This window comes from Teleopsis dalmanni, chromosome 1 (genome assembly GCF_002237135.1).
Source record: "Teleopsis dalmanni isolate 2A chromosome 1, ASM223713v2, whole genome shotgun sequence".
Classification (NCBI taxonomy): domain Eukaryota; kingdom Metazoa; phylum Arthropoda; class Insecta; order Diptera; family Diopsidae; genus Teleopsis; species Teleopsis dalmanni.
This window is the reverse complement of record NC_051846.1, coordinates 59,495,124-59,518,754: the sequence shown is the minus strand read 5'-3', so window position 1 is coordinate 59,518,754 and position 23,631 is coordinate 59,495,124. Positions and strand designations below refer to the sequence as shown.

The 23,631-nt window shown below is 31.4% G+C and overlaps 1 protein-coding gene across 1 annotated transcript; it reads right to left on the bottom strand.

The window, feature by feature from the left end:
• Nucleotides 1-1,242: 1,242 nt before the first annotated feature.
• Nucleotides 1,243-13,742, bottom strand: LOC119672908. Its single transcript, XM_038084074.1, has 5 exons — nucleotides 13,603-13,742; nucleotides 7,117-7,661; nucleotides 3,203-4,729; nucleotides 2,781-2,901; nucleotides 1,243-2,630 (listed from the first exon to the last, which is right to left on the bottom strand). Exons 2-5 carry the CDS (start codon nucleotides 7,233-7,235, stop codon nucleotides 1,371-1,373), a joined length of 3,027 nt encoding a protein of 1,008 aa, XP_037940002.1. The 5' UTR covers nucleotides 7,236-7,661; nucleotides 13,603-13,742; the 3' UTR covers nucleotides 1,243-1,370.
• Nucleotides 13,743-23,631: the final 9,889 nt, after the last annotated feature.

Sequence of the window (23,631 nt, the reverse complement as noted above, 5' to 3'; positions counted from 1 at the left end):
TACAGTCCTATACTGACGGGGTCCTAGCTTCATCAGGACTTGTCTGAATCCAACTACAGACTGTATGATACTATTGCTTAATTTTAATACCAGAATTGCTACTTTTAACCTATTCAGAGAAAGAATCAGGTTCTATAACATGTGATTTTGAAATTACCATCCAAACAGGTGGCTGAAACATTAGAATAGAACTGGAATGAGTTTTAACTACGGAGATATACAGATTCGGCAGTTATGCCATTATGCATGTAACGTCCTGCAGACTGAGATATACGTAATTAAAAAAGCAATACGCTAATAGAAGTTAGCATACTTTGTCTTTTGAATATCATTCTATTTGAGAGCAAAGCACTGATAACACCGTATTCCTACAAAGAGATTCTTAAATTCTCAAAATGTAATTTAAGGTTGATGACGGGTTTTATTACAGGTCATTATGGTCTAAAATATCACCTTCATAAACTATAATTATCTGTTTACTCAGAATGCAGATTATGCCTTGAAGATAACGAAACGACCATGCACATTCTTTGTGACTGTCCAGTTTTAATAACGCTCAGAAGAAACCTGTTTCATAAGGAATTTCTGTCACCCCAGCAGATTAAGAGCTCTTCTCTAGATTCAGTTCTAGATTTTGTTCATAAAGCTTTAAAGAGCTTTGTGTAATCAATAGTGAAATTGGTACAATAGGACTCTTCTGGTCGCAGTACCGGCTGTTGGGCAATTTTGACGTTTACGCTTTTAATAAATAAATAATAATTATGCTATTTGTAGTATTTAGAACGCTAAAATCGAAAGATGTGGCAAGATATCTTACTAATTATCATTGAAAATTACTAGGACTCTATTTGCTAAGTTCCTAACCATTAACATATTGAGGGACAGGAGGGAGTAATTAAAATGGAAAGAAAAGACTGTACTGTTCATAGAACTGTTAATAGGGCAATGTTAACCAGTTAGTTCAACTTGAAAGATAAATATTGATTTCAAGTGTTCTTTGATTGGGCTTGGAAATAAATAAATGCATTATTCCTTATAGTTAGCAGTCACTATATTAAGTAATAAGTCAACGACAAACGCCTATAGCATAATTTCAATTCAATGAAGTATGTAATAAATATTCCATAGATTTTTTTACAAATTATTGGGGAATAAAAGCAGTGAAGCACCTCATATTCTTCAATATACTTTAAACTTAAAATTCGACACATTTTTTTATTAGTACAAATAAATAATTTATTAATAATCATTTTGCAAGTTGGGTTTTATGTACAGTTGGAGTTTAGTCTACAACACCTTAGTTTAATAATTTACCTATCTAATAGTTTACATTTTATATATTACACACATTGACTTATATACAAAAAGGCCTAGAGATAAACTTTACGACCATCAGGCGTTATAAAGTATTCCGTCACACCCTGTCCATTTGTGATATATATATTTTTATTATCCTCACGTTTGCTAGTCGTTGTAGCTGTGTAAGGGCTACGTGTAGTTCTGATTCCCTGATAGTTACTACCATAACGATTATTCGTCACATAATTATCATTAAGATAACTATAATTACTATTTTCATAATTATGATTAGGATAGCGGTGGTAAAGGGAATTTGTATTATATGAGGAACTACTGCTGCTGGAGTGGCTAGATGCATACGACTCTTTTGTCAAGTGTGAAGTGCTTGTTTGATAATAGGGCTGACGATGTGAATTAGATATGACGAATTTGTCATTATCATCCTGACTGCGTACATAATTATTATAATTACCAGCATAAGATGGACGATTTATAATGCGACCTATACGTATTTCTCTCTTGTGCTGATCAGGGAAAATTATGCGCTCATTACGAGTATGTCCATAGTTTTTAGTAATATGTGTATTCTCGGTTATTTGATCCTTATCACTGTCGTCAAATACAATTTTCTTAGAATCATAATCATTTTCATTTTTCTCGTCAGTTTCTACACCCAATTTTTTTTCTTTTCGCACATTCTCATATTGTCTTTCGGTTGTGGCACTTGGAAATTTTAATTTTCTTTCCGCTTTTTCATTATTATATTTTTCTATAATATTTTTTATATCATTATTTTCTGTATGACTATCAACTTCCGGAAAGAATTTCGGTTGGTCCAAACCTAAAATCTCTTTATGTAAAATTCTTCCTTCGGCATCATCAAACTGTGTTTCAATTTCTGTCTCGCTTTCGGGACCGCTTTGTGTATCCTCTTCATCTTCATCATCATGAAAATCCTCAAAGTCGGTATCTGAAGATTCTTCCTGTGAACTGTCTACTGGTAAGTCAAAATCAGTAGATCTACGCCGACGACGTCGTTGATACTCCACACCACCCAAATAATCAGACAAAACTTGTGTGAAGAAGTTTCCTATGCCGCTTGTAATATCCAAAGTAGGCATTGTGGGTTTTGGTCTTGGCCGTGGTGTTGTCGTGGTTGTTGTTGGAATAGGATTGCCGGCTAACGCTGATAAAATGCTAAATAGAGAACCTCCTCCGCCTGTACTGCCACCACTAGTTTGTGTGTCCGTGACTGTAGGTTGTTCTTCCGGCTCGCTAAAGAACTTGAAAAAGCCACCACGATGATTGTTGAGATAATGAAGAATTTCATACTAAAAATAAATTGAAGAAAATAATCATTCAGTTTTGTTTAATAATTTATTTTTATTTTTTTTTGATTTTTAGTTTTTCTTTATTTGAGAGTTTAATCGATTTTATTTACTTTTTTGTTTCGCTTTCATGGTACATTTTTTTAAACTCACCTCGTTTTTTGGGCATTTCTCGTAAGTGCGCGTACAGCTCTTATCGCCGCCACTTATGCCAAGTAATGCCGCACGTCCATAGATAAGCGCTGGAGAGAAGGCAGGAAATCCGGCAAGGAAACTGTAAAATACGGAGAATTAAATTAATATTTCTTTTTTTTGGATATATTTTAAATAAAATAATTAATATATAAAATAAGTGATATAAATAATAATTTTATAATTATTGAGAATTTTTCTAGAACTCAAAATAGGATAGTTCAGTAGAATTATATAGGGCGAATTTCTTTGCAAAATATTTTTAAAAATTTAAATTGAACTTTTTTAAATTTTAATCATGAAATTCTAATCGTATAGATATAACCCAGTAAAGCCCTTGCATTTCATTTTATATCCTCTTCAATTTTATTGCTTACACATACTTTGTGATTGCTGGAGATGTAACAAAACTGGGCAATTGTCCACGTTGCGTTTGGCCGGCAATCATTTGGCACAATACCTTCGGCACACACTGCAAATCATCATTGCGTGCAATATTCTCAAGAGCTCTAATCAGTTGCGTGTTAAGCGGTCGTGTGGCTAAGCCACTGCCGCCACCTCCAGCAAAACTATTTGCGGGTGCACCAGTAAAGGCGCCTATGAGTGAACCCAGTGGATTTCCTGCTGATGTTGAGCCTCCGCCGCCGCCAAGCAACAAATTCGTGAATTGCGGTGCGTATTGTTGTGTTGTTGTAAGTAGCGAGGCTAACGAAGCCAATCCATTTGTTTGTTGCGGTGGCTGTTGAGGGTAGGGTTGGTAGTGAGGTTGTGGAGCTGTTGGTCTATAGTTAGGATAATTATGACCCGGCTGTTGTTGTGGGGGTATTTCTCCTATTTGATAGCCATAATAGTTGCTAGGTGACGTTTGTGTGTTAAATGAATTTGGTGGTCTTACAGCGCCAAATGCTGATGTTCCTGCATACGTTGGCGGGGTAGGATGCACATAATTTCCTGCAAAGTTTTCGCCCTGCAAATAATTACCAAAGTTGTTTGCATAATTAGATGACGACGTTGATGATGGCGGGGATGTTGCATACGTTGGCACATAATTTGCATTATCTTGTCGTTGCGGAGATTGGAAATGTATTGGTCGTTGTTGTTGTTGCTTTTGTTGCTTCTGTTGCTGTTGTTGCTTTTGTGGGTATTGATAATAACTTGGCGGTGGGTAATCATGCGAATCGTAAGACAATTTCTGCTGCTCGGGTTTTTTATGATATTGATGCGTTGGGCGTTGTGTCAATGGAGTAGGTCTACCTGTGTACATGGGTAGCTGATTTGGATGTTGTCGATATGGCTGCGTCGTTTGTTGTGCATAAATTGGACGGTCATAAGATGGACTTAATTGTTCATCGAACACAAGACCAGGACGTTGATAAGGTCCACGATTTGATTGCTCGTAGTTCTGTTTGTTGCTACCGACTAACAACGTTGAGTGTACAGTATATTCTTGAGGCTGCTGTTGATATTGATAATAATCGTCTTCTCGAGGTGTTGTTGGTGTGTATTGATAATTCTCATTGGTATAAGGGTCTCGATAGCTTAAAATTGGCATCGATTGTAATGTTGCTGGCACTGAGGATTGAGCGTCCGTTTGATATTTGTTGTAAGTATTTGCGGTTATTGCTGTTGCTGCTGGAGCTAATGTTTCCTGTCTGTGTTGCTGTTGCTGCTCACTAGGAAATGTGAATTGTTTGTTCATATCATAAGCAGTTTGTATATTTGCTGTTGATGCAGCATAATTTAAGCCAATATAGCTGGGTGGGTAGGTGTGTGGCGCCATAGCGTCCGAAGTTGTAAATTCTATTATTTGCGATGGACGAAATTCATTTGTTTGACGTGCAGCATTCATGGAATGTGAACTTTCCGTAAGGGGCTGCGATGTAATGAAATTGTTTGGCATATTGAAAGAGCTGCAAAATGAAATAATTTATAATTTAAGCTTAATTTGGTAAAAAATTTGTATAAAATAAATGACATAAAGTAGAAACGCAATGAAACATATAAATAAAAAAAATTTATTTTAAATTGTAAAAACTTATTTCGAAATTCAAAAGCATCAACAGTTAAGTTTATTCTTTATTTATATTATTTTAATATTCGAAGTTTTCTATTTCACAAATAATTTCTTTTGTTGTATTTAAGCGTTAAACAAAAATTTTGATTTAATAACTTCTCATTTAATTTAATTTAATTTATTTAGAAAAATAATTATTTCACGGGATAATTGGTCCAATTGGTTCAAACTGACCAATTAGCCCGTGAAATAATTATTTTTAAAAAATTTCTTTTGGTCATTAAAACAATTAATTATTAGAAAAATAAGAATAAAATAAATTTGATGAACTCAAATATAATAGATTAAAATCAATCTTTAAAATACTATTTAAACGAAAAAAAGATTATATAAAATCAATTAAAAACTTTCTAGAATTATCGCCAGGTGTCGTTTATGAGAATAACCACCGGTTGACGCTTTAACGCAGAGATTGTAACACTAATCACTAGAACTATCACTATTACTCTCCGTATTTTAGGACTATAGCTTGAAAATTCAAAAAGTTGCACTGCACTGTGAGGCCATCTGCTTCAAATCTCGACGACAACATCGATAAAATCAAAGAAATATAAACCGAGAACTGCAAATTGGTCATAGAAGAAATGACGCAAGATATAAACATTGCTTATAGATTTGTTCAAAGTATTTTGTTTAAAAATTTGCTCCTTAGAAGTGTCTTAGTAAAGTTGATACCGAAGGACTATCGCTTCATATAAAAATGAAATAGCGTTGACATTACGAAACTTATGATTTCAATGACTGAATCCAATCCAATATTCTTGAAACGATTAATTATTGGATATGAGATGTTGGTTCATGAGTCAACACAGGCATCATCGGATAAGACAAGATTAGAAAAACCACATTGTTTCAAGTCAAAAAAGAGGATTTTGCTTACGATTTTCATGGATAACAACGGTGTAGTATATCAAAAATTCTTACCGAAAACTTGAACAATCTAAATTGATTATTATTTAAGCGTTATAAGACGTTTGCTTGAAGCAATTTGTCACAAAAGACTGATTTTGTGAGCAAACAACTTGGATTTTATACCATAATAATACACCCACACTATAGTGCTTTTAGCAGGCAAGAAGATATAATAAAAAAATTCAAATGGGTCTGATGGCTATGCAAAAATTCGATTATGAGACATGTTTCGAGAATTGGATCAAATCTTTTGCAATTTTACTGACAGAAAAGTGAATTACAGTCAATAAAGATTACTTTGACGTGGATAGTTTCAATTATCAGGAATAAAATTTTAGTTTCGATGTTCTGAAGATATTTCTGAAACTTTTTGATCAAGATGCTATATTAAAGTATTTAATTCAAAAGATATCGGATATTTAGATATTTATAACTTAAAAGGTCATTTTTGAAAATATCTGAAAAAAATTTCTTTATTCACGTTGGTAGCACTAAGTTTAGTGGTATGAACTAGCTTATTCAAAGCACTTATACGAGTGAGATGTGAGGTCATGCTGTTAAACAAATTCAAAGGCCGATAACTTTACAATATTTTAACGCTTCATCAAGGATGATGTGATATATATTAGTGGTGTTCATATTGTTCGGATATTTTAAAAATCGAAGCTAATTAATTATTTGATTAATCGGATCGCAGCAAAGTATCCGAAGCCCGAACTCTTCGAATATTCGGATTTGCGATTATTATTTCTAAAGAAATTATTCGAAGGCTGCGTTAGCGACTGGTAAAGGAAGACCACAAAATGTGAATAATCGTGGATCACAGAAATAAGTACAAATTTATATACGGAAAATAGATAATGGTTTTACGTTTACTTTATTGAATTAAAAACTTGGACTTCATTCCGCAAAAAATTATGTTTAAATGTTGTATACAATAAAATTTAATACATTTTTTATTGGTGAGAGTTTATATCAATCTTATTTCAGCACAATTTTCAAATTTTCAAAACTTTTTAATATTTTTAATCATTTTAAAATACTTTAAAAATAGTTATAGTATATATTATAGTAGCATTTATAGTATTTATGAAGTATAAATATATTTAAAGTACTTAATACCCTTGATGATTAATACATTTTTCAATATTTTTGTATTATTTTAGTTATTTGTAGTACGTCTTTTATAAAAAGTACTACTTCCAATCCTATACCAATTTTATTTCTTCCATTACCATTTCTTAAACATAAGTTTTCTTATTAAACTTAAACAAATTGTTATTCCCTAATGAATTTTCTGGCTGTACTCACCTTTCGTAATAGGAGTTCGGTGACATTTCATTTGTGGTGCCTCCATTTCGTATGCCCGCCACGTACACCGAAATTGTTATAATTAGAATGGCAAATTGTTGCGTTATTCTGACTAACATTTTTGCTTGAGTGTAGAGTATTGGTGCATTCGGTAAACAAGAATCAGGAGGTGGTAAAGAGGGAATTGTTAAAATGCAACAACACTTGACTTTAAATTATCCCAGGCAATCCGACATTTGTAGTCGAGTCTAGTCTAGTTGGACGCGTGTTTGTCCTGATTGTTGCTGCTCCTGCGTCGCTTTACTAACACGCGCCAAAGCAATTCACAATTTCAAGTTGGCAATTCTCAAAATGTCACATTTAAGCGCGTCAGCAATTCATAAGCGGAAAAGTCAGCCACGTTGCGTTCCTAATGTGTTGTGCACATAAGTTTCCGCTGCTCCTCGCTTTTATCCTGGCAAATACTCACTTTGTCGCAATATTAACTCGAATCTGTTATTTTCTTATCCTTCGTTCGAACTCAACTCCGCTTTCTTCCTGAAATGCTGAAATAAAGAAAGATTACATTTTTCTTATTATTCTTATTCAAATCCTCTGGGTTCGAGATGTTTGCAGATAAATATTAAGATTTTTTATATTGTGCGAGTGGAGCAATTCTCACGTGATCGCTACTTGCTTAGCAAATATCGCAAGTTTGTCAGTTGCATTTTATATTATTTGCATTCCTTTCGGTTATTATTTGTCTTCTTTTATTGCGAATTTAATTTTTCTGATTATGCAGTGTCACAACATGCAAATTTTATAAATCGACGCAGGCATATCCTCGTCGGGATGCAACCGCGTATAAATGGAAGACAAATGGCAAGGATATGCAAAGTCGGTTTATGTTGAGTGCGGAATTATTTTTTAAATTATTCAAATTATGTTGACATTTCACGTGGTATGCGATTTGAGAAACGAATTAGTCCAGTACTAGGTTTTTATTCTTTTTTGTATTAATAAAAATTTATGCTGTAGTCAGAAATTATAAAGAAGTAATATGATATATTTAATTTTTAAAACCAATTATGTTTAAGGACAACTGATTTAAGTGTTTCTTTATAAAAAATCAGAAAAAAGTAACAAAAAGAACGAAAATTATGTGCAGCTTCGGTCATTGACGACAATGACCGTCAAGTCATTGTTTTCTATTTGTTAGGTTCAAAGTTTCAAACCCTGCCGCATGTAGTCGAACAGTTATATATGCACTTATAAAATCTGCGAATATTCTTAAAGACCACTGTTAGTGAATATTTAGAATTTCTCGAAGCAGCTGAATGGTCAGCCAAAATATTAAAAAAAAATTAATTGAAATTTAATTATCACTACTAATCAAAAACTCTTTTTAAAAAATATAACATTAATCAAACATGTTAAGATTCTTATTGTAAATTTCCTTACAAGACTTTTTGACATTATTTACATTTAGAATAAATGTTAAGAGTAATTAAAATATTTGATTTGTTAATACAATTACTTTCAAATTCGTGATATTCTAATATTCGTATGTTCATCAAAATCTTACTTTCCTAAATTCAAATCTCTACACAATCTATTCTAATATTCGTATGTTCATCAAAATCTTACTTTCCTAAATTCAAATCTCTACACAATCTATTCTAATATTCGTATGTTCATCAAAAATATACTTTCCCAAATTCAAATCTCTACACTTCCCAAATTCAAATCTCTAACACTCTATTCTAAGATTCGTATGTTCATCAAAATCCTACATTCCCAAATTCAAATCTCTACACAAATCCTATTCGATTAATTAGTGCATAACTTATAATACTAAAAGTGGTTTGTAAGCTAACTTTTGCTTTTTTTGCATTATCTTTAAAGCAATAGTGTTTAGCAATAGTGTTTTTAGTAGGATAGGTTAAAATATCTGACAAAGACATTCAGTTACACCCTGCTAACTAGAGAATTGCCAACTAAAGAATTTCGCGTTAAAATCAATTTTTATTGCTATTAGTACTTATTAGTATTAGTATTACAATAATAATCATAGTTATAAATGTAGAAATTTCGCTATGATGTCCATTTTATCTATTTTAAATATATAGTATATGAAATATACAGCTCCAAATACTTTATTCTCCAGATATAACACCTTTTGATTATAAATTCTGGTATCTACAACAGTTTTCTGAAGTAAAATCTGTGCTTCAAATGAGGAAGTCAAAAATCATCTGAATAAGTTTATTGTCAATAAAGGACAATAATTTTTCAGCGTGAACATATTCTTCTGTCAGAAATATGACAAAAAGGTGATGAACTGAATGGACAGCATATAATTGTAAACGTTATGGTCTTTTTCTTCTCTGCTTGATCAAACACAAGTTTGATCTAAAGCACATTTACTCAATACTGCCCGTGACCATTTAGATGATTTACTGTAATAAGAGATCTGTTAAATTCTCATAATAAGTCATTAAAATGATTTTTTAAGAGTGCACTTTGAAACCCACCATATCTTCCCGACGGAATATATCTAGCATTTCATTTGAGAAAGTGCAATTCTGAACTAGTGTGCGCTTTCACAGAATCGAACAATTTTAACTGTCTGTCTTTGATACTCTTGACTCTCAAATCTTTGTGTATGTCTTCTTTTCTGATGCATCATAGAGCCTTTACTATACTTTTCAATTCATTATTAGAAAATCGTTTTTCATCTTTCAATAATAGATAAACTAAATCACTTTCCGAGTAATTTTTTATATCAACAATGCGATAGCTAACAGTGCTCTGATGTTACACATACCAATGACTACTATATATTGCACTCTTTGAAGATAAGCTAAATGAAGATAAGCTAACAAAATTTTTCTAAAAGTGAAAGTGAGACCTAACCTAAACAAAATAAGAATGATCATAAGAAATTTTTACTAACAACCAGGCTGTATTTGTTAATCAACCAATACTGTATTGGCTGTATTGATCAACAACAATAATGTAGAATTGCAGTAAATCTGACACAAACTCTATATACGAATAACTCATTACTCGCAATGCACTTTTTAGACCCAAAACACTTGCTCCGTAAGAACATGAAGACCTCCTTAAACCTCAAAATCCTATTATCGTAAAAGAGTAAATGTAAAAAAACAGCAAACATATTTTAAAACAATATTCTTTGAACCGATATCTGACACTTGGAAGGTATGAAAGGATTATTACCATTCGAATTTAAAAATCTACAACAACAGCGACAAGAAGAATAAATGAGTCTAAAACAAAACAATGGGCATTTTCGATAAGATGCATAAGTACCAAACTCATTTGCCAATAACATGAAAAAGTCAATAATACCAGACCCCAATAACAATAAGTAATAGTCCAAAATAAAGAAACTTCAAAAAATTAATATTTTTACCAACTATTGTTATTATGTTTTAATGATAGTCCTTTGATAGGACTACTTTCATTACCAAATCCATAATTTCGAAAAGATGAAAGTGTTAAACCAGGTGAATACTAAGAGTGGTTTACAGAAATTCAATAAAAACGAATCTTAACAATGCATGTACACAATCACCAAATACTTATATTCTATAGCTCAGTTTAAAATAATTTTTTAAAGAACTTATATTTGCTTTGAAATACTCCTTGTGTATTTTGTATAAACTACTTGCTTAATAGTCCAAATATTTCAATCGACATAGGAATATAACGCAGTCAACATATAACAAAGTTTCACATTCAAAGAATGTGTATATAATATGCGTATAGTATACAAACTATACTGCTGATGAATCTGGATATAATTTATTTATAGAACTATAAAAATACTGTTAAAATAATATTTGATTAATATATCTCATTCCTTAACACAATCCTGATTACGTCACAGGCAATTACCATACCAACTTGACCGTGTGATGGACCCTTCAACTTTTTTTTGTCGTCGAAGCTAAAACTACTACTTTGGGGAAGGTGTTTCGATCTGATTCAACCACAGGTGTCTCAATCTGATTCAACCACAAAAATATACTCTGAAGAGTTAAAGTCTATAAATGTATCACCGTAAAAAAAATGCATGGAAGATTGGGAGAACCGCTGTAGTTGATCTGGCTTACTTTGAAGGGAAGAATTTATAATATGGTTGTTGTTTTAGAATTTGTTTTATAAAATGTATAAATTATATTATAAAACTATTCACTATGAAGTTACAGCGTGTACGTTAATCAGTCTACGAAATATATATGAAGAATTGGGACAACCATTGAAGTCGATTGAGCTTATTTTGAAGACGATAATAAATATTTAGACTAACTGATGATTGTTTTTGAGTTCTTTTAATAATTCTGAATACTCTTTATGCAGAATATGTTTAAACAAATTAAAAAATATTTAAAAATAAATCGGATTTATATATTGTCCATTTCGTATATTAATTTTTTATATTCATATTTTGTATTTTGTATATTTTGTATTTGACTAATTCATATTTCTTATTTATATATGTGCATTTCTGTTAAAAAGGTTATATAGTTTTTTTTGCTTTGAATTTTTAATATCATTGAAATTCTTATCCCAGTAAGAATAATCACCATTGCGAAAACTTTAATATTACATCTGCACATTTTACGATTATTTTATATTATTATTATAATTTAAGCATTAATATATGAATTGCACTACTTTCATTGGAACAAATACCCAAGTAAAATTTTAAGTAAAATTGTTCTCAATAAAATGTCCTTCGAATTGCTGCAATTATATGAAACAACAGAAATATAGAAGCGAACTTGAGGACTTTAAGGCACGCACATTCAGTCCTTAAGGTAATTTTTGACATTTTACGAGTATTACAAACGAAACATAACCGAGTTCACTACTCCAAAATGAAAACCCAACCATAGAACTATGGAAGTATCCTACAGTACGACTAACATTGAAGTTATACCATTTTAAGTGCTACAACTGCTGTTACTGTTGCTGCTGCTGCTGCTACTATTATTGTTGCAGTTGCAGTTGCAGTTATAGTCACTGTTGCACACGCATTGCAGCTAATTTGGCAAATGACAGCAATTGCACGAGAAATGAAAAACATTAACCAGCAACAGCAAATGGAACTATATTAGCATCAGCAACATCCGTACATCAGCAACATCAGCAACATCAGCAACATGAGTGGAACATTGGCAGCAGGTGGAAAAGTAACAAAACCGACTGGAGAGAAGTCGTAACCTGCAGGATGTATAGGAATTTTATACTGCATTGAGCACTAGGAATGTAGCTTAACACGAACTAAGGTAGTACTTGAAACATGGGATATACTTTTTTACGATTAGTGCGATTGTGTGATGAAGTATTTAAAACACGCAAGAATATCACAACAAGACATACACACATACACGAGCCAACAACACTTAAAAGCAAATACTTAGAAGGATGTGTTCAGTGCAGGGAGACAGTTTTAAGTTGGTTAAGCCATACCGGAGACGGAAACAACGAAATGTACTATAAAGTACGTGTCGTGAATTTTAAATGTCGCACTCGTTATTGCGCTTGCAATGGTTGGTTGATGTGCTACGAGTTCAGTTCTCAACTGGTTACTTTTGTAATAAGTTGAGTCTTAAATTTTATGTTATGTGAGGACGTGATTTTGTTTAGCCACCGCAAATGAATCACAAAATACCGCAACGCATAAAACTGAGACGGTTTCGTATTGCTTAGAGCTTAGAGCGCACCCAACGTAAGCTGTTGACTGTCGTTGACTGTGGGCGCAACTTGAGGCCGGTCAATAATACTTTCAATACTCGTTATTCAATATCATCATCAAGTTCAAGTTTGTTTATCAAAAATTATAGTTTAACCGCTAATGATTGTTGGAGTGTTGAAGGAAACGGCGTTGAGCACATAAATTGTAAAATCATTGCTCTTACCGCATCTCGGTTTTACGTAATTTAATTTGAGTTTGGAAATATTTCAACATTTTTTCTTTTTATGAAAATATGAAAATATCGCGCCTATAACACAGCTGCTCTCCTTTGAAGAAAAACTTTCTTTTTCCGCAAATAACACAGAAAGTATGGAGAAAAAAATGAAAATCGTTCACAATTGCCACGCTTTGTTTACCCGCACAAGTTCAAAAAGTGTTAAGTTGTACAATTTTTTTAATGCTTCATAATTTTTTTTTAATTTATTTTGTTTAATAATTACTTTATTTTTATTTTTTTATAATTTTCAAACATTTTCTTTGTTGTAAAAAAAAAAAATAATTTTCATTGTTAACAATTTTGTGGCAATTTTGTACCAATTTTCTGTTTTGTGCACATTTTTCATATAAAATTTTTATTATTGTTGTTGTGTTGTTGTTGTTGTTGTTGTTGTTGTTGTTGTTGTTGCTTGAATGTTGCCAGATTGTTGGCCGGTTGTTGGCTTATTTTTATTGTTAAAATTGTTGTTGTTGTTGACTTTTGTGTTCACGTAACTTACATTTCTCACACTTTGCTTTCTTTTTTCCGATTTCATGAAAGACTTGACTTGGCTCGACTTGCCCGGCTGAGGTTTAGTTTGCGTTTGACAAAAGCCAAGTTTTGAATTTTAGCCAAGGTTGTTGGCTTTGCAACGATTCGAGCTTTTTTCAATCTCCAAAGACGATTGAGTTTTTGCTCACTGCAATCAACAACCGCTGCCGTAATAAATACGCAAGCAGTTGTGCTTTGAGTCCATCGGAGAGCCTAAAAAACGTGGGCTAATTTAGTTTTAACTAAAAAAAATATAAATTGCAACATCGATTTGCATAAACGATTTGGTTTGGAAGATTAAACAAAAGCCAGTAATACGTCTTAAAAAGTCAAATACTCTATTTGGTGACTTACTGTGACTAACCGGAATTTCCAAAATAATTTTTTTTTAATTTTTTACCGCTTTAAATGAGTTAAATTAGCCATATCCAGTAGTTATCTCTTTAAAAACTATAAGTACAAGTATATGACATTCATGGAACTGATATAACAAATGCATTTGTTTTAGGAAGCCTTGCTTTTTTACTTAATTTTTGCTAGAGTTTGAGAAGTACAAGTCATTAATTTTGTTAACATTGCAGAAAAGAAAAAAACTAAAAAATATATATAATCATTATATTGACCTTTCGAAGGATAAAGATATGTGTGAACACAAATTAATTTGAAAATAATATATATACATACTTCATTTAGAGTAGTTGTGAGTTCACTTTTTTTAATTATTTGTAATTAGTGAAAAAAACGTTGATGTGAATAGAAAATAAAGGTTAATAAATTAGTTTTTATTTCTGTTTTTATTATAATGTAGATATCTAAATAAATATGACCGACGTTTTGCAGAGTGTTTGACTTCTTTCTCAGCGCCTAGTATTATTACATTATTATTGAGTTGTCATAATACTCCGTCCTGAACAAGAAATCAAATAAACTTCGAAACGTGGGTAACAGTTACTTTTATTTAATTCAAAATATTGTCTTTGTTAATAGTTTAATAGGATATAATAGTTCATCAATGGCCGCAATGTCACGCACAGCTAATGTTCCAACCCAGCAAAAAAAATACGATAATTATAATAATAGACCAGCAAAAACTATTTTTGATACACCAAAACACGATCATCAGCTACGGTCAGAGGTTGATCTATGAACATTTTTTGCCGCCTCAGCAGCCAGGTCAAGTGCTACTTGGCCAATCTATTCCAAACATAGAACCTCTAACTTAATACACAAAAACAAATCACAGTTATCTAAGTTAATATCTGTCTTTATAGAACACTGGTCCATAGGGTGGCATGAAGCTAGACTAGGCCTATACTCTGGTACCTCTTGCAGTCATGTCTCCAGCTCTCGAAGAAAGGACACCTGAACACTTGATGTATCTTTGTCCAAGTCTGGCCAGAACTAGGTTTAAGTTTCTAGGGGCCTCCTTCTTCGTTTCACTCGGCGATACCTCTAGCATTAGCATTAGCCAGATTTATGCCTTTATAAATGCCTCTGGCTTGTTCTAGTTTGACGTTCTCTCTACCACCCACTATTATGAGGTTTTTGTGAATTAAAAACGGCTTTTTCAGCTAATTGAGAAGGACTCATCCTACCTTCACCACAACTAACTTACTAACTAACTAGTCATAAAACAACTTTCAAAATGAGATGGATTAACCCATATTCCATGTTAGAAGCAACTAATAGCCTCTAATAGTCAATAGAAGACTTTTGAGGACCAAATATTTGCTTACCTAAACCTGTTGTTAGTTTATCGGTTGTTGTTGATGCTAGACCAAAGCGATTTTAGTTATCAACGTCTTCTTTACTAAAGAGTGATGTAATTCCAATTTAAAAAAATATCGAAAACAGATGGAAGTTGTTAGGAACAGTTGGATTTATTCTTGATTTATTCGATCCAATACAATTCTCATCAATACGATATTCATTGTATTGTAATGCATTAAAAATGCATTTGACAACTAAAGTTGAAACTTTCTATAGTAATGCTAATCTGTTAAGAGAATGCACATAAAATATTTAAAGAAATTTTGAGGAACTTCTATGCCAAATCAAACTTGGCAACTTTCTCAGTTCTTCAATGTCACGGCAGATCTAATAACGTTTCATCCTTTCTGCTGTCATTACTTAGAATATTATGATTCTGTGTTAGACACATTCTGAAATTTGTTTTTTTTTTCGGTGAACTGTTTCATATAGTGAATTGTCCCTTTTTGGGGCAGTAGAACTCTTTAAGTAACTGTCAAAATCCCATTGTATCCATAAAAATTCAAGAGTAAGAGGCAAGTACTTTTTCGAAAATGAAAATGTACGACTTGTATCGTCAACTTTGATCGGTACAATCACATGTTCATGAATTTTTGTTTGGAATAAAATTGCTGGTATGAATGCGGAAGATATTTGATATTAAAATAATTGTGCCACAAGCATAAGTCCGATGACTTATAGTACTTAAGTAATAATTGTATTATTTTCATTTGTTTTGTGTGAATAATTTCTTGTAATTGTGATTGCACATCTTGGTGGTCTAAGTTTCCCACCAAAATCAGTGGATTGTCACAGTGGACGTTTCTTTTTTTGGGGTTATAGCAATATATAATGTTTGCCAGGACAATTCTCAAACTGTGGACAATGTAAAACATCTTATCGAACAAGTTATAACCGAGCTATTGACGGCTATGATTCGACTTATTATCCAAGAAGATCTCAAGAGTATTCAGTACTATAAGATGTCATGTGGAGGATATTAAAATGATTTTGTATAATAATTTTAATGGCTAAATTGAAGAAATATGCTGAAATAAAAGTTTGATTCAAATCTTAATTATTATCTTAATAACTGACGCTCAATTTTGAAACCACAAAATTGATAACCCTGTATATCTTCTTATATTCCATACGTGAAATATTTTTGAATTCTATCACGTACTAAAATATAAAAATATTGATACGTAATATTACTATATCATGCAAGCAAGTTTTTAGAATTATTCCATAAATAATAGGAGTTCAATTTTTCTGTTAGTATTGATAGCAAAGATCTCTTGTCTTTGGCAGCGTCAAAATTTACATCGTTTGCGTCGTAAAACTTTCAGAGATTATCATCTTGCAATTTAAATACATTGATTTATTTATTACCCAGAAACATTTAAAAAAAAATTCTAAATAACAACTTATTTTTACTCATATTTGAGTTTTTGTCTAAGTTATTCATAAAAAAATTTAAAAATTTATCATTTTTGTTTAATGATTATTGTTGTCCGGTTAATCAAGTATTTTGTTGATGAAGTAATTGTTTTCACTAATTAACTTAGAAGAGTGTTTTACTCTTAAGATTGAAAAGCGACAGAATTAATATCTTTTGGTATTAACTAAAAAAGTTATAATACTCCATTATGGCAATTTCCAATCATTATTTTAACATTGGGACCAACGCATATATATATATTACACATATATCGTTCCTCTTAAAATCATGAAATTTCATTACAAATAAAAAAATTGTTAAAGATGATATAAAATTATTTGTGGCTAAATCCGGAAATTACCTTTTTGTCTTAACATTTCCTATTGAATAGACAATGAATTTGAATTTATTTGAAATTTGCAATAAATTCATTTGAATGTTAATAGTATGCAATCAAGACAATAATATTTTATATATTTATTGTGAAAGTGAACATAAATCTTTCCGATGTTTCTATAAAAGCAAAGCCGAAATTGAATAATTTGATTATAAAAAGAAAATTTTACTAAATATATTTCTTCCTAAAATAACTCTAATTGAACTGTCAGACGACTTCGTATAAATAAATTAAATTGAGAAAAGATTTTACCTTATTCTTCTAAAACTTCGTCAATACTTTTGCATTGATCAGACTTGAAATATTGACTTTATATAAAATTTTAGCGGTTTCTTTAATCTCAATATACTCTGCTTTTAAATTGCAAAAGCAATAATTATCCACTTAAGTTTATTATCATATCAATTACCACTCTATTAGAAAGTATTTAACGACAACATTTAGGTATATCACAATTTTTGTGTCACATCATCAGAGTCAAGTTAAGTTTTAAAGATACGTTGAACTCTGCAGACGGGGTACTTATTTTACCCTAGCCGTAAACAATATTAAAATACCTATGGCGACTCTTCAATTATTTTTCATTCTAAAAACCAATTTATGCTGATCAACAAAGATACTTATCTGACATCTTGGTTTATATGAAATTGGACTGGTTAGAGATGGCTTCTGTATTTGACCATTCCCTGCCTACGAACTTGTCAAATGCAGAAGCTATGAACTTAGCTAAATCATCTCTTTTGGTAGACAAGCTCATGGGCAGAGAACTCCCTTATATAAGTCAACAGTATGGGACGGAAGAAGTACATCGAGATGGTTCCAAACGTGTACCGGAGTGAGACAAGGTTGTGTCTTAAGCCCTATATTGTTTGCACTGTTCGTTGATGACTTAAATAAATTTCTTTCTGGTGGTGTTACGATTGCCAATATGTGCCTAAAAGTACTATTATATGCTGATGATATTGTGTTGTTTGCAGATTCTCCAATAATGTTACAAAATATGATAGATGAATTAAATAGATATTGCAACTTATGGGGACTATCTATAAATACAGACAAATCAAAAGTGATGGTATTTAGGAAACATGCTAGAAGATTGAGAAATGATGAAAAATGGTACCTTAACGATGATCAATTAGAAGTGGTTAATAATTATAAATATTTAGGAATAAATATGAAATATAACGCAAAATTCGATAACCACTTGAACGAGAAGTTAAAGGAAGCTAAATTGGCTATTAATTGTACCTGGATAAATGTCTTAGGAAATCCGAAAGTGTCACTGCCCGTAAAATACAAAGTTTTTGAAGCCACAGTTAAGTCAGTTCTAAATTATGCAGCGCAAATCTGGGGTGTGGATAAATATGACGCAGTAGAAAAATTGCAGACATTTTATATAAAGAGAACGTTTCGTTTGCCGAAAAATACCCCAAATTATATGGTGCATTTAGAAACTGGTCTACCGACGCTATATACCCAAACATTAAAATTGCATTTTGATTACATCAATCGTGTTAGGAATTTGCCAGACAATAGGATTCAAAAAACATTAGCGCAGTACCTAATAAATGAAAAAACATTATTTTTTGAAAAATGGTCAAATCTGGCATCCGAGTTAAATATAACTAATGATTTGAGTATTAATGAAAACTGGAAAATGTGGCAAAAAAATATAATAACGAAACTAAGTATTGAAGAACGAAGAAATTTTGTAGAAACGGCAAGAAACAGTATATCGAGAGATGCATATAGTAAGTTGAATTATGATCTAGGTGTCAATAATTACTTTCACGAGCAATATGACCTAGAAACAATAAGGACAATCTTCAAAACCCGCGGCGAGCTCCTACGATTGTGCTACGTACCGCATGAAAGTCCAGACACGCTGTGCACGATATGCAACCTTAAATATACAACCTTAAATTGAAAGGCGATGTTATACACTTAGTAGGTGAATGCCCAATTTTTAAAGAACATAGATTGCTGTACTTCGGTAAACCCGCGCTCGATGTCAATGAAACCATACGGTTACTGAATGGCCCCAACTGGAGATTGTTAACGGCGTTTATTAAAACTACATTTAAATATAGGCAAAATATTATTAATGAAGACTTTTAAATTAACTTATATAAAATCTATTATTTTTGTTAAAGTAATTTAATTTAATTTTTATGTTGTATTGAGCTCATAAGCAAGAATACCTATTTAATATTTATAAAAATTGGATTAATTAGTTATTAGTTAATTAGCTATTAGATTAATCTAAACTTCCGGCAGACGGCTAAAATGCCATAGCTGTAAGCTTTATGTATATTAATTATAATTATATGTATTATAATTATTATATAACTTCGATGTAATATAATAACTTTAAAATGAAGTAAAAATAAAGCTACTACTACTACTATAAGTATTATAAAAATTATAATGATGAGGAAGTTATAGACAAACTTAAACAAATTTTCTGTAGCTACAGAGATTTAGCCAGAAGCAGAGTACACATCTTAGGCAATTATGTCTTTACTTCTTACCACAGAAGTGTACAGCGCCAATGTGAAAAAATTTTTGTGGTCTTTCAAAACGTTGACATGATTTCATAATTTACTACTAGTTAAGATCCCGTGTTTAATACTCATATTACAGTGGACCGAAAGCTTTAAGTAAATTGGTCAACTAGACTTACTGCAAAATTAACCAAAACTTTACCCAATTTCATAAGAAAAGATTGACAAAAGATTGACGATTGATACAAAAAGTATAAGAAAAGGCCCATTTTAAATGCTTAGAAAGGACTAAGATAATAAGATAATCTTATAAGAGGACTAAGAATAAGAAAAGATAATAAGAACATCCGAACGAAAATAATCGTAAAATTAAAAAAAAAAATTAATTCGCAAAATGTTTAATTAATTTAAACTAATCAATTTGTAATATTTTGAAACCCTCTTACCACTTTAACCCTTTAATCACTCTAATATTATCCTGTTACTTATTGTTAAAAAATTATAAAATTTGATTGTCACTGTGAGGTTCGGAAATAGGAAAAAGCCACGAGATTACTTAGCTATAGAATTTAGTGGTATTGCAATCATCCATCCATCTATGTTATGTTTTAATATGAGATATAGGAACTATAAACGTCACAGTTATTTTAAATGCCATTAGTATAATTCGTATTAATTATTGCATATACCTCAATGTCATTGTTAATTGTATCAATTTTACTACGGATTGCTTAGCTATTCACAACATTCTTTTGATTTCTGGCTCTTTCACATTTTCAAACTTTAAAATAAATTACCATCTGAGGCTATTGATTGGGAGAAAATAGATGTATCACCAAAGAATATCTAATTAATGATATACAAACTCAATTTGAAGGATTGGGCATGTCATATTATTAATGAGACTTGAAAAATCGGATGCCATTGGATCCACTATATGGACTCTATATTGTTAAATAAAATGTAATGGCATCTTTATTAGGGTACAGGGCCTACTAGTGCTTTTCACTTTAATACCGTTGTCTTTTCATTTAATATGTTTCAGCTTTTCTTAGTACTTATAACGAACAAAATTACAATCGACATTACTTGTGTTATGTGAATAGACTAGAGGACTCATTTTTAGATATTCACAACTGCTTGTGCGCAGTGCGGTAGTATAGTGGCTTAATAGTAAGGAGAAAGGAATATGCAGCGGACAAAGTGAGTGTTTGCGTAAATGCCTCGATATCAATTAGTCTTAGTTTATTTAATATACTCATACAGTCATTTGATTTCAGTTATTCCAAAAATTATTCCAGACACATTTTCCAAATTTTTATAAAAAATAAATTTTTCGTCCATCTCAAGAAGTGAGACATAGATTAGATGGTTCGACATAGTATAAGATAACTTAACTAATATAATGCATTCATAAATGAAATAATAGATTAATAACTCACTAATAACTCATTTCGAATTATTGTTAAACGATGACTATTAATAACAGTAATAATAAAAATTAAATAAAAGTTCACGCAATTTTATTACCAGTCATTGGCATAAATCCATAATGAGTTCGCGTTATGAATGCAACGCCATTCAAAGCAAACACAAAGAGAGTATCTTCAACTCAAATAAAAAGTAGTTTGGAATAAAATCAATAAAAAGTGTTACTAAATAAACTCCGGTTGAAATTAGGTATATTCGTGAAGCCATATACCAAATTCAGATCAAAATTTCGCTTTCTTTGACCGTCAAAGTTACCTCATTTCAGTCCACCACACCTCGAAACGGTGCGCACAATTTAACATAAAAATGTGTAAATTATTACGTTAATATGCGCAAACAGATGCGAATGGAAATAACAACAAAAACAACAAGAAAAATATAAATAAAATTAAATAAAAAATTAAAAACAATAAAGATAATGTTTAATATAAGAAAACGATTGTTTGTTACTCAACTCTTGCACAGCCTGCGAAATCCATGGGTTCACGCGTGTCACCGGTGAGCTTGGTGACTTGCTGGTAAGAAACTTAGACAAAGCCGAGACGGGCGAAATTATTAAATGAACCCATAATTCATATTCACTTTCTCCCAAGTCGCTTCACTGCCTGAGTTCACTCGCTCGAGACATTCGCGACATTAATTTTATTTTCTCGTTGTTCTCCGACTCGAGCCATCAAAACTAAGGCAATAAACATTACAAGTCTGAAACTAGTCAGCGACGCTAATGAAGTTGTTTGGACAAATTATTTACAAAATGTGATACTTAAAGATATTAAATGAAAAAAATTAAATTTATTTATATTATAAAGAAATTGGGTTGTTTAGATTTCAAAGATCACATATTTCATTACTTCTCTACGAATGTTTTCTTTTTATGTTTAACATTTATTTACTACATTTTTTTAATTGTTAATATAGGAAAGAATGATCATTGTAGACCTCATAAAAATATAAAAAGTAGTAAAATAATTTCTAATAAATTAAACAAATTTAAAAATAATTTTTGAAATTTAAAACTAATGTTAATATTTTCTCACATAAGCTCGTGAAGTTGGAAAATTTTGATAACACCTAAATATTATTGTAAAGTTTAACATCATTTAAACCAATAATCTTTTCATAAATTGGCCTTCAACCAAACTTTATATACAATATTCTATAAGATAGCTAGATCGCCGTAGATCATAAGTCGGAAAAATTATATTCGATATTCGTGCTATCGCTCATTTTTGCCCAGAAGAACAGTTAATGACTTTCCTCACTGACTTGAAATAGCTGTCATTCTTTCAAATTATTGCTATAGTGCAGTTTATTTAGTTATGAGTTCAACTTACCTGACTTATTGAAAGTCAGATCAGATTCTTCAACGTTGCCTATGAGTAGACTTGTTTGATCTTTATACTTGTATTGGTTACCTTCAAAGTCTGGCGCACATTTTAATACATAACAAGGAAGACTTAGCTCAAAGAAGTTATAAGAGACCAATCAATGATTGAGATGATATCTTTTTAATCCAATGTGATAAATTTACTCGACGAAACTGATAAAATAAAAAAAATAAAATAATAAAGCAACACGTTTCAGATGAGCCGTATTGAAACTGCATAAAGCTCCAGTTATTTTATTGGTTCCATATATGTTCAGTTCAATAGAACACTAAAGTTTTTATTTAATATTTTAGTTCTAAAAACTAGACAGTTATCCACTGTTGTTTAGCGTAGCTTCCTGCCATGAAGACGACGGTGCTCTACAAACATATGTGTCAAGATTGTGCACCGATTAATGCGCTATTGGAAAATCCACAAATTTCCGCTGGCACCAATTAAAGATATGTGTTTGGTATAACTTCTTTCTTGGTAGGGAACGATACCTACTAAAAAACCTCTACTGATCTTAGGTGACAGCACCCAGTTGAATACACAACACCACGTCATTCTTCCCGCGTAAGTTTGAGTATAAACCACAGCTGCTAAGACACTGTCAACCTCATTTGGTCAGAGACAGTCGAAACTACGGGCATCTGACCTCCGTAGTACCAGATTTACAGCCTCGGTCGGGTGTCACTCACTATCATGCACACTTCAACAAGTGTCGGCGTAGACAATAAACAGTGATGGAGATAGATTTTTGACAGTGTGGTTTATTACGTGTTCTCAACGAGAGAATCTTTAAATACTTCGTGGATACGCCAGTATAAATAAACTGTAAACTGAAAATTGTTTTTATTAATTAAATATGAATGTGAATAAATATAATGTAAATAATATTATAATAAAATAAAATTATAATAAAATATAAAATTATAATAAAAAAATAAAAAGAATAAAATTCTGATGATAAAGCTAGTGAAACATATTTAAAGAATGTCTCTAAATAAATACGTATAATACTATATAGTCAACGATTGAAGAAAAA